This window comes from Pelophylax lessonae, assembly GCF_965119305.1.
Source record: "Pelophylax lessonae genome assembly, chromosome: 6".
NCBI lineage: Eukaryota > Metazoa > Chordata > Amphibia > Anura > Ranidae > Pelophylax > Pelophylax lessonae.
The window spans coordinates 293,090,161-293,102,275 of record NC_138773.1 but is presented as its reverse complement, the minus strand read 5'-3'; the positions used below and the strand labels follow the sequence as shown (position 1 = coordinate 293,102,275).

The 12,115-nt window shown below is 48.3% G+C and overlaps 1 protein-coding gene across 1 annotated transcript in view; it reads left to right on the top strand.

Moving 5' to 3' along the window:
- Positions 1-6,417: 6,417 nt before the first annotated feature.
- Positions 6,418-12,115, top strand: part of MCM6 (minichromosome maintenance complex component 6) — an 18,097-nt gene continuing 12,399 nt past the window's right edge. Inside the window, exons 1-5 of the mRNA XM_082260166.1 lie at positions 6,418-6,551; positions 8,141-8,287; positions 8,371-8,481; positions 10,186-10,435; positions 11,910-12,075. Of these exons, the coding sequence (XP_082116292.1) occupies positions 6,451-6,551; positions 8,141-8,287; positions 8,371-8,481; positions 10,186-10,435; positions 11,910-12,075 (775 nt within the window). The 5' untranslated portion in view covers positions 6,418-6,450. The remainder of the gene's footprint in view (positions 6,552-8,140; positions 8,288-8,370; positions 8,482-10,185; positions 10,436-11,909; positions 12,076-12,115) is intronic.

Below are 12,115 nucleotides of genomic sequence, written 5' to 3'. Positions count from 1 at the left end.
GAAAAGATTAATGACATAAAATATATGTACAGTATCCAAATGTATTACCAAATTAAAGCTATGTTTGACTTAAAAGAAAAAGCAAACCTAAAAAAAATATAATGAGTGGTACTGAAACGCCATCACAATTAAGTACTTCTACTTCCACACTAACTGCAATAGGGTGCCAAAATACTAACATGGTGGTTTCAGAAATTGACACACAGAACGCGTTCCTTCCTGGGCCCTGTCCTGTTCCCACCAAGTGACTAAGACGCACTCAACTGTGCAAAAGTTTTAGGCAGGTGTAAAAAAAATGCTGTAAATAAGGAATGCTTTCAGAAATAGTGTTAATACTTCATTTAAATCAATTAACAAAATGGAAAGTAAATGAACAGAAGAGAAATCCAAATCAAATCAATATTTGCTGTGACCGCCCTTTGCCTTCAATTCTTCTAAGTACACTTGCACACAGTTTTTGAAGGAACTCAGCAGGTAGATTGTTCCAAACATCTTGGAGAACTGACCACAGATCATCTGTGGATGTCGGCTGCCTCAGATCTTTCTGTCTCTTCTTGTAATCCCAGACAGACTCGATGTTGAGATCAGGGCTCTGTGGACACCAAACCAGGACTCCTTGTTCTCCTTTACATGGTATCCCCTCCAAGATCGTACCTGGTTATGACCCCGGAGATCTTCCAGGCTGGTCCCGGCCAGCCTCAGCGATTTCCTCCGGCATATACGGTGCAGGGGTGCCCCTGCTCATAGGGCAAATGGCGCTGCCCCCCCACCTCGGGCGCTGCCCCCCCACCTCCCCCCACCGCTTTGGCTTTCCGGGAGTCTCCTCCTCGAGGAGCAAGATGGCGGCGGGACCAGAACGTTGCATCACTTCCGGTGACGCACTTTCGGTCTGCAGCCATCTTAAAAGAGGCAGAAGTGGTCAATGGAGCAGTGTATTCTGCTGACGTTACTTCCGGACAGCGACGCACACGTTTACAGAGGAGCATACTAAACTCTGGGCTAAATGCCCCAAGGTAGATGGAACTCTCAATGATTCTATGGAAAAAAAAAGTTAGAAGCACTTCTAAGAAGAGCCTGGGAAGCCGCAGCTGCGAATCTAAATCCAGCCATAGCTTCCACCTGCACGGCCAGGACCCTATTAGTATGGCTGACACAGTTACAAGAACTGCTAGAAGGGGAAACCCCAAGAGAGGAACTGGGAAAAACCATTCCCACTCTAACCAGAGCAGCAGCTTTCCTGGCGGACGCATCAGCAGAATCCGTAAGGATATCAGCCAGAACCCCTGGCCTAATCAATTCAGCTAGGAGAGGCCTGTGGTTGAAGTCATGGGAAGGAGACATCACCTCTAAAAATAGATAATGGGACATCCCCTTTACAGGCAATTTACTGTTCGGACCCAACCTGGAAACGGTATTGGACAGAACCACAGCCAAGAACAAGGGATTTCCTCAAACCAAAAAGAACAAGGGGAAAACACCCTTTCGCCAATCCAGAAGATTTGATAAGACGGGTCCAAAAAAGCGCTGGACACAAAACAAATAAGGCAAAGAGGAGTTAATCCTCAAGCCGTCTGTCCTAAAGAACAAAAAACAATAAAGTGCCTGGGCAGGGAGAAGGGGGGGCTCTCCTCGCTAGCCAAGGGAGGAAATCAGGGAAAACGCAGTTTCTCCTTGGCTCGGTAGCAGTAGGCTACTTGATAGTTTTTCCTCTCGCCCCCCCTCCCCGACCAAGTACCTGAGAATCTTCATAGCCACAGGGGATTGGCAGGAGGCACATTCACATGTACTGATAGCAACCGAAGATTTGTGGTGCAAGGGTCGGCTTCCCCTCCGGGGTTGGGATATTCACAGAGTCTGTCCTCAGCCCTCCCTCACACCACAAACCCCCTTTACAGCAGAGTCCCCCTTTTACATTACAGTGCCCCTTTACAGTGTAGTCCCCTTTACATCACTGTAATGGGGACTGCTCTGTAAATGGAGCATTGTAATGTAAAGAGGGGCAGACTGCAGGGGCACTGTAATGGAGAAGGCTATGAATGCTCGGGGCACTGTAATGATTACAGTGCCTCTTTACAGTGCAGTCCCCACTTATATTACAGTTCCTCTAGCAATCACAGCTGCCTCTATCACAGTCCCCCAGCAGTCTGCCCCTCCTCTCTAACTATCACACATTGCTAATCTCTGCCTCCCCTTCACATGACTCCTATCTTTGGCAGGGCAGAGGATGTGATCAGTCTGTGTGTCCATTCCCGGCTCCCCCGCCTGTCCGACAACTTCATCCAATCAGCAGGGCAGAGAGCGGGAGGAGCTCTCCATTCCAATCTGCAGCTTCTTCCATCCCCTGCCCTGCTGATAGGATGACATCATCGGCCGGGCGGGTGGAGGAGCCAGGGGAGGACACACGGGCATGGCTGCACAGCAGTAAGTGAGCGTTGACCATGGTCTGTGATAACCCTGTGGCCACCACTCACATTCTGCTGTGCACCCGGCGTTGGGGACCCCTGGCCTAGTAGACTGGTGTCATCACGAAGACGTTAAACTCTGATAGAGAAATATCACCAGCACACCAAGATCCCCAAAAATCAGTACAAAGTTTTATTAGGGGGGGGGAGACTGAGGTTGCTTTCTTGCTTACTGATTGGTGGATGGCTTTTTAATATAATATACACAGGTAACATGTAATAATGTTTAAAGCGTCGCATATGGAGATTTTTAAGTACCGTATTTTGTTGCCATTCTATGAGCGTTTGCAATTTTACAGCATATCTATTTACTCGGCGTAACATCATCTTTCACATTATACAAAAAAAATTGGGCTTACTTTAGTTTTTTTTTTTTTAAATTCAATAAAGTGTATCTTTTCCAAAGAAAATTGCGTTTGAAAGACCGATGCGCAAACACAGTGTGACATAAAATATTGCAACAACCGCTGTTTTATTCTTTAGGGTCTCTGCTAAAAAAATAAATATAATGTTTGGGGGTTCTACGCAATTTTCTAGCAAAAAAATACTGATTTTAACTTGTAAACAACAAGTGTCAGAAAAAGTGGTTAAAATAAAAGTATGGCTTTTGGTGTTTTTCCCAATTTTATACTTACCTGGGTGGATGCTGCATCTGTCCCCCGGCGCCTCTGAACTTAGTGTTTGAACACCGCCAATCGCTCGGTTCTTACAGATCCCTAAGCAGAGAGCTGCTGTCAGTCACCGCTCTCTGCTTTGCCCCCTCCTCGCTCTTTGGAGCGCTGGGCTGTGAAGGGGCGGGGAGTGGCCGGCTCAGGCTTTCAGCGGCTCGCTATGAGGCTGAGCTGGATCTCGGTCCAGGCACCTGGCGGATCCTGAATTCCATTGTTGCGATGACGCGGTGCCTGGACTGACTTCTGTGATGTCAGCAGACAGTGGACTAAAGTGGGCGCTCTCTGCCGGAAACGGGTCACAGTGCAGAACAAACTGCACTCCCATGATCCATAATGAGCTTTGTCTGTACATCTTTAAAGAGTAACTCCACTTTTGTTGAAAAAAAAAAAAAACACTCACCTTCTGGCTGATCTCTGTACATTGCAGGGATTTTAACAACCTTTGTTGCAGATTCCTATCTTTTGTTCTAAAGAAATCATAGTTTGTTCCTCTGTGCTCAGTGGGTCTAATGGGAGTGGTTTCATAATTCTCTATCAGCTGTGGCAGCTGCAGAGCTCTAATGAGAAAAGCTGCAGGGTCTGCATCCCTTTAGACGTGTTCCAATTGGGAGTATCTCACCAAAAATGACATTTTTGTTGCAGGGGATGCCAGAAATCTGACTTGTATCTTAGTGCAGACTTCTGGGAAAATTGGTGAGCCAATCACACAAGCAGGAAATGATGTTTCTGGGGTGTGGTCAGTATACATTCTGTGTACAGAACAGCTCTAGGCGACCATATTGCATTGCATTTTCAATCAATTACAACTGCAGATTAAAAAGGAAAGGTCATTTTTACTAACATTCAATAACGATATGATTTGTGTCACAATTGTATACAATATATTGTTTTTCTTTCTTTGCTGATTTTTTTCCCCCGCAAAAGTGGAGTTACCCTTAAAGTTCATGTGCATGTAAAGCAGGCATTACCAACCTGCGGCCCAGAACCGCAGGCAATGCGACCCACTGCCCCCTGACAATTTTTTTTTTTTTGCTGGGGAGGAAGAAAGTCGAGTCAGGGGCACGGCCACAGCAACTTCCAACTAACTGTAGGCAGAGGCTGTTTACAAACAGAGCGGGGATCTCCTGCTTTCCCGGTGGCCTCGGTCATACTATGCCCCGCCTCCTGGACTGGCTCCTACGATAGACCGCACATTGGTGATGTCTATTATAGGAGCCGGTCCAGGAGGCAGGACTGATACCCGCTCTGTGTAATTCAGCGGCTCTCCTTTCTCTTCATTGCAGGCTGCATTGGATGGGCACACACTGGTGAGGCTGCATTGGATGGGCATGCACTGGTGAGGCTGCATTGGATGGGCACTAATCAGGCTGCTTTGGATGGGCACACACTGGTGAAGCTGCATTGGATGGGCATGTGCTAGTGAGGCTGCATTGGATAGACACGCACTGGTGAGACTGCATTGGATGGGCACTGGTGAGGCTGCATTGGATGGGCACGCACTTGTGAGGCTACATTTGATGGACACTGATCAGGCTGCATTGGATGGGCATGTACTGGTGAGGCTGCTTTGGATGGGCACACACTGGTGAGGCTGCATTGGATAGACACGCACTGGTGAGACTGCATTGGATGGGCACTGGTGAGGCTGCATTGGATGGGCACGCACTTGTGAGGCTGCATTGGATGGGCACGCACTTGTGAGGCTACATTTGATGGACACTGATCAGGCTGCATTGGATGGGCATGCACTGGTGAGGCTGCATTGGATGGGCACTAATCAGGCTGCTTTGGATGGGCACACACTGGTGAAGCTGCATTGGATGGGCACACACTGGTGAAGCTGCATTGGATGGGCATGCACTAGTGAGGCTGCATTGGATAGACACGCACTGGTGAGACTGCATTGGATAGACACGCACTGGTGAGACTGCATTCGATGGGCACGCACTGGTGAAGCTGCATTGGATGGGCACTGTTTAGGCTGCATTGGATGGGCACGCACTGGTGAGGCTGCATTGGATGGGCACTGTTTAGGCTGCATTGGATGGGCACGCACTGGTGAGGCTGCATTGGATAGGCACATACTTGTGAGGCTACATTTGATGGACACTGATCCGGCTGCATTGGATGGGCATGCACTGGTGAGGCTACATTGGATGGGCACTAATCAGGCTGCTTTGGATGGGCACACATTGGTGAAGCTGCATTGGATGGGCATGTAGTAGTGAGGCTGCATTGGATAGACACGCACTGGTGAAGCTGCATTGGATGGGCATGCACTGGTGAAGCTGCATTGGATGGGCATGTAGTAGTGAGGCTGCATTGGATGGGCACGCACTAGGCTGTAAGTGCTGTGCAATCCCCCGACTGCTGTGGGAGACTTAGGATGTCTGCAGTCAGTGACAGAGCCGCTGCTTCCTGTATAGTTCCGGCTCTGTCACAGGCGGAGTGATATGAAATGTACTCCGCCTGTGACAGGAGCCATACAGGAAGCATCGGCTCTGCTCTCTACTGCAGCCGCTGCTTCCTCCAGCAGGACCAGCATTACCCGCCAGCAGTAATCGCCAGCAGTCTGCAAAATAAGTAGAGAGGTATGTGCATTAGCGTGTGTAAATTGTTGCAATATGTTTTTTAATAACTAGTTGTGTTCTGTCATAATATGTCATGTCCTTGTTCATACATGTATGAATAAGGACATGACATTTTCTGTCTACCTAAGTCACATGTGCTAGGGGTGCAACTATCCCCCAGCACATAACTGTAAATATCCCAGCATGTGCAGTGCTTCTGACTTCTACCACTGTCTCCACTCCAAATCACTGAAGAGGTGATGGTGGTTAGAGTGTTCCTTTAATATCTCTCAGAAGAAGTAATCCTCTGTATACTGATTCCAGTATTCCTGATACGGCACATCTGCGTTTTATTATTTATATACCTTAACTATAGTATATATTTTATATGCGGCCCGAGGAAATTTCTCTACACTCAATGTGGCCCAGAGAAGCCAAAAGGTTGGACACCCATGGTAAAGGCACGTGTCCCAATAATTTTGGTAATATAGTGCATATAGATGTATTTCTATCCTCCCGCCACCAGAGGGCGCCCCCAGAGCATACGGCACTTCTTCCAGCACCACGGCTTATTGCCAATTGTTCCTTCCCTTACCCCGCCCCTCTATAGTTAGTGGCGCGAAAATCTGGCCCGTCCCTTTTGTCCTATTGGCTGCGAGTGGCGCGAACCGGTTCACGTGACCCCGTAGCTTGGCGCGAAAGTCTCCCAGTGTACCGAGCGGTAGCAGCGTGTTATCGGTAATCAGGATGGACGTAGCTGAGCCCGGAGCCCCGGCCGCCACCGCCCCGCATGTGAAAGATGAGCTGGCCGACAAGTGTCAGAAGCTGTTCCAGGACTTCCTAGAGGAGTGAGTGTCTCCGGGCGGGGGGTGACACACTTCCAGGCGCAGTGTAATCGGGGCTCTCCGTACATAAAGCGGTCATGTAGCTGATTGTCCCCTATTTCCAGGGGCCCCTCCATCACCCAGTCTGGGGCCCCTGAGTTTCACATTCTTCCAGAAGTCATAGGTGGTGCTGCTCCTCAATGGAATGTGGCCTGCTGGGGGTTGTAGTTCTGTAGGGGCCTGCTGGGGGGTTGTAGTTCTGTAGGGGATGATGGGGCCCGCTGGGTGTTGTAGTTCTGTAGGGGACAATGGGGCCGGCTGACTTGGCCCGCTGGGGGTTGTAGTTCTGTAGGGGCCTGCTGGGGGGTTGTAGTTCTGTAGGGGTCGATGGGGCCGGCTGACTTGGCCCGCTGGGGGTTGTAGTTCTGTAGGGGACGATGGCGCCAGCTGGGGGTTGTAGTTCTGTAGGGCCCGCTGGGGGTTGTAGTTCTGTAGGGGACGATGGGGCCCGCTGGGGGTTGTAGTTCTGTAAGGCCCGCTGGGGGTTGTAGTTCTGTAGGGGCCTGCTGGGGGGTTGTAGTTCTGTAGGGGCCTGCTGGGGGTTGTAGTTCTGTAGGGGCCTGCTGGGGGGTTGTAGTTCTGTAGGGGCCTGCTGGGGGGTTGTAGTTCTGTAGGGGATGATGGGGCCCGCTGGGTGTTGTAGTTCTGTAGGGGGCAATGGGGCCGGCTGACTTGGCCCGCTGGGGGTTGTAGTTCTGTAGGGGCCTGCTGGGGGGTTGTAGTTCTGTAGGGGCCTGCTGGGGGGTTGTAGTTCTGTAGGGGCCTGCTGGGGGGTTGTAGTTCTGTAGGGGCCTGCTGGGGGGTTGTAGTTCTGTAGGGGTCGATGGGGCCGGCTGACTTGGCCCGCTGGGGGTTGTAGTTCTGTAGGGGACGATGGCGCCAGCTGGGGGTTGTAGTTCTGTAGGGGCCTGCTGGGGGGTTGTAGTTCTGTAGGGGCCTGCTGGGGGGTTGTAGTTCTGTAGGGGCCTGCTGGGGGGTTGTAGTTCTGTAGGGGCCTGCTGGGGGGTTGTAGTTCTGTAGGGGCCTGCTGGGGGGTTGTAGTTCTGTAGGGGACAATGTGGCCGGCTGACTTGGCCCGCTGGGGGTTGTAGTCCTGTAGGGGATGATGGGGCCGGCTGGGTGTTGTAGTTCTGTAGGGCCTGCTGGTGGTTGTAGTTCTGTAGGGGCCCGCTGGTGGTTGTAGTTCTGTAGGGGCCCGCTGGTGGTTGTAGTTCTGTAGGGGACGATGGGGCCCGCTTGGGGTTGTAGTTCTGTAGGGGACGATGGGGGCCAGCTGATATGATATGCTGGGAGTTGTAGTACCATAGATGAGACTGGATGTCATTGAATAATGGGGGGGGAGGGGAGTTGTTTAGTATCCATAAGAGACTGGCGTGTCTTGCTGGGAGTTGTAGTTCTATAGCAGCTCTGGCAGAATGGCATGTCATAAGAATTGTATGTTCTCAGCTGCCAAAGAGGAAAGACTTTTGGTGTATGATGGGAATTGTAGTTCCTCAGCGGCTGGGAGTTGCCATTTCTCTGCAGGTGGTGATCGTTTCTGGTGTCATTTTCAGGTTTCAGAACGCAGATGGAGAGTTGAAGTATAAAAGTGATGCAGAAGAGCTGATCCGCCCGGAGAGGAACACTCTCCTTGTCAGCTTCCAGGATCTGGAGCAGTTCAACCAGCAGCTGGCCACCACCGTCCAGGAGGAGTTCTACAGGTGAGGCTCTCACCCTGTCAGTGGTGCCGGTTTCCTGTAATCATTGAAGATGTCCCTTCTGACATCGTGTTTCTTCTTTTCAGAGTCTACCCGTACCTCTGCCGAGCGGTGCGATCTTATGCCAAAGACCATGGGAATGTTCCCCAAAGCAAAGAATTCTACGTGGCCTTCCAAGACCTCCCCACCAGACACAAGTAAGTCCTGCTTCATGACGTGGATTTGTCTAATTTCTGCACTACAATTCTCAATGTGGTACGGATTACCACTCGGAAATTCATTCGTGGGGGGTGGGGTTGGGCGACAGTATTAGACTCCTCCTTGCATTATTTTTATTTTGGTACTGCCTATGTTGTCCGGTCCCCAGCAGAGAATTCCCTTCCTGTGATGTTCAGATCCTGAGTCTAGGCGCTGCCTGATAGTTCCAGGTATAGAGGAGCATAAAACTTGTTCTCCTATTTGATGGTGCTTGTATCTGGTGACTGGCTAGAAAGTCACAAGCTGCCTCACAAAAAAGGAAGATGGGGTAGATTCTTTAGCACTTAGAGGAACCCTCCACTCTATAAAACTGCCAACATGTGAAGGGGGACATAAACGAGGAGTATTTTTATTTTGAAACTTTAACAGTTTGAAAACTGGGCTGCGCTGCCATTTTGAAAAGCTGTGTGCTGACTGTCATACTGCGTGTGTGAGTTGAAATTCACGATACCATACACATCAACGTCTGCATGTGCTGTATGACCTTACATGAATCTTGTTCGAATAAGACACCCTTCCTTTGAGATCTTGGAAAAGTTTGTTACCAGCGAATGAGTGTAATTTCAAATGGCGGAAGATAAGGTGTATGAGTTCACCTGCTACATCTTGCACATGTGCAGTGTGATGATACTTAAAGTTCTTGGGGTTTAAAGGATAAGTTCACTTTATCATATCCTGTTACATCCATATTCAGGGTGTAGCCGGTTAGGAAGGTGACAGCCCACCGGGGATCTTCTCCCTGTCTGCTGTCACAATTGAAAAAGGATACGGCTGTGCGAAGCTCCACCTACCTGGCCGCGTCACTCATATATACAGTCTTCTGTGAATCGAAAACTACAAGTTCTGGTGGTTTTTGCGGATGTCGACTTGTAGTTTTCAATTAACTACCATGGCACTGTGGTAGTTCATTCAGTGTTATCAGAATGCATCCGCTTCCTCCTACAAGGTACAAGCAAACCAATACACTGACTATTGTCAGCATTGTGTAAAAAGGCTGTTTGATTCAGTCTTCTCTGATCCTCTCCTTTTTCCTGTCCCCAATCCATCCCCCTATAGAGCAGAGCCTTGGGGCACTCTGCACATGCTCAGTTTTGTGTGTATTGCTAGAGTGTGTGGTTTTTTTTTTTTTTTTTTTTTTTTGGGGAGGGTGCATGTGATTGGCACAGGGCCAATCAGCACTGTCCAGACAAGAGGGTCATGTGTCATGCAGCCTCAGAGGACAGTCAAGAAGAAAGAAGATGCCTCCACGTTTAGGCTAGACACTGATAGAAGTAACAAGACTATTTACTGCTAAGAACAAGTATTTAGAAGTTTATATTAACTAAAATATTTGTATTTCCATGTCCTGTGGGAGACCAGATATAGTGAGTGCAGGTTCCTGGGCTTAGTAACACTATGGTATGCTGGTGCATTTATGCTACTTAATTGGGGGTTTAATGATGCTTTAAGTCCCAGTGATTAAAATCCACAATATAGGGAGGTGGGTGCAAACTGCTTTTGGGCCCACAATAAATTAAATGTGTGGGTTTGCCCTGCATAGGCAAAACATAGGATCCACTTAAACCTGTTTATGTTTAAAAGCTATTTAGGGCTTTGCATAGAGCTGAATCTGAGACTCTTGTTTTGTTCTCCTGTCTCCTTAGGATCAGGGAGCTGACTACCCCTCGTATTGGCTCTCTGATGAGAATCAGCGGTCAGGTTGTCCGCACTCACCCTGTGCATCCTGAGCTGGTCAGTGGTACCTTCCTCTGTCTGGACTGCCAGACTCTAATCAAAGATGTGGAGCAGCAGTTCAAATACACCCAGCCCAGTATCTGCCGGAACCCTGTGTGTGCCAACAGGAGACGCTTCATGCTGGACACCAATAAATCCAGATTTGTTGACTTCCAAAAGGTAATAAACAGCTTCAGTGTGTGAATCTCTGCTTGTTTGTCTTGTGTGGCTTTTTACCTCATATATACAGGTGCATCTCATAAAATAAATTAACTTTTTGAAGATAATCTCATTTCAGTAATTAAAAAAGTGAAACTTGTGTACAGTATCTCACAAAAGTGAGTACACCCCTCACATTTTTGTAAATATTTTATTATATCTTTTCATGTGACAACACTGAAGAAATGACACTTTGCTACAATGTAAAGTAGTAAGTGTACAGCTTGTATAACAGTGTAAATTTTCTGTCCCCTCAAAATCAACACAGCCATTAGCCACACTGGATCAAAGAGTAGATCTGCTTTGATCGCCTCTATGGCCTTGGAGGACTAGAGCAATGTCACGACGTTACTTCCGGTCCAGGCTGGAAGTAAACAAGTTTTTGCTTTTAAAGGTGTTATTTGTTTTTTTTTTTTTTTTTTTTTTTTTGATCCAAGATCTTTCCATAAAGAGGACCTGTCATCCTTATTTCTATTATAAGGGATGCTTACATTTCTTGTAATAGGAGTAAAAAAAAACCACAAACCAATTAGGCGCACTACGTGGTCCAGTTTCCCAGGAAACAGTCACAGGTACAAGGTACTTTAAATAGAGGCTTTTCCAAATACCAGAGGTCCTGCAGCTTGCCAAAGAGGATCCGGGAAGATCACAGGAGCTCAAATGGCAGATAGCAGCGTGGGATCCTCATTAGTCAAGTGGTTCAACGTGAAATATAGTACACTTAATTCTTAATAACATGGAGACTGGATAGGAGCACTGTAGGGCTGTCGGCATGTATTAGCAGTACAGAGGTTTGTGGAATACAAATCTGTCAGGGCAGAACAGCATTGGTATGTATCTCTCTCTGATGGCGCACAGAGCCTGGGTTTGACAGTTGTCAAAAGTCCCGCCATCGTTTGACGTTCTGCACTGGTATTCCTGCCTCGTGGTGAATAGAGGAGCAGTGCTGAAAGCATTAGAGGAACATTCCTTTGTCCAAAAGAGTAGGGTTCATCTGAAACGCGTTACCACCCTTTTCAGCAACGCCCCCCCCCCTCTATCCACCACAAGGCAGACATCCCAGGGCAGAAGGCCAAACATTGGTGGGACGTTTGACAGCTGTCAAACCCAGGCTCTTTGAGTCGGCAGGGAGAGAGATTCATAAACTTGCATGTGGTGCATACTAGCAAATTATAACATAAACCACCTGGGGGCCCATTAAAAGTTAAGTTTAATTCTGCTTTAACATATTTTGGGCTGTATTACACTCGGCATAAAGAAGGGTGGGCACATATTGTAACTTTAATTTTTATGTTTAGGTAATCAAATAGTCTGCATATAAAAAGCCTTTTATTTTCTGATACTTGTGTAGCTGTATGACCGTATTTGTTAACCGATCAACTGCAGCATGGATGGCCGCTTTCGGTGTAACACGTGGTTTTGTTCTGCTCCCTAGGTTCGCATCCAGGAGACCCAGGCAGAACTCCCGCGGGGCAGTATTCCTCGTAGTGTGGAAATCATCCTCCGTGCGGAGGCTGTGGAATCGTGTCAGGCGGGTGACAGATGTGATTTCACTGGATCTCTAATCGTTGTACCTGATATTGCTCAGTTGGCTACTCCAGGTAACAGTGCTAGGTCTTCACTTAGTGGAAAGCTCTGAAG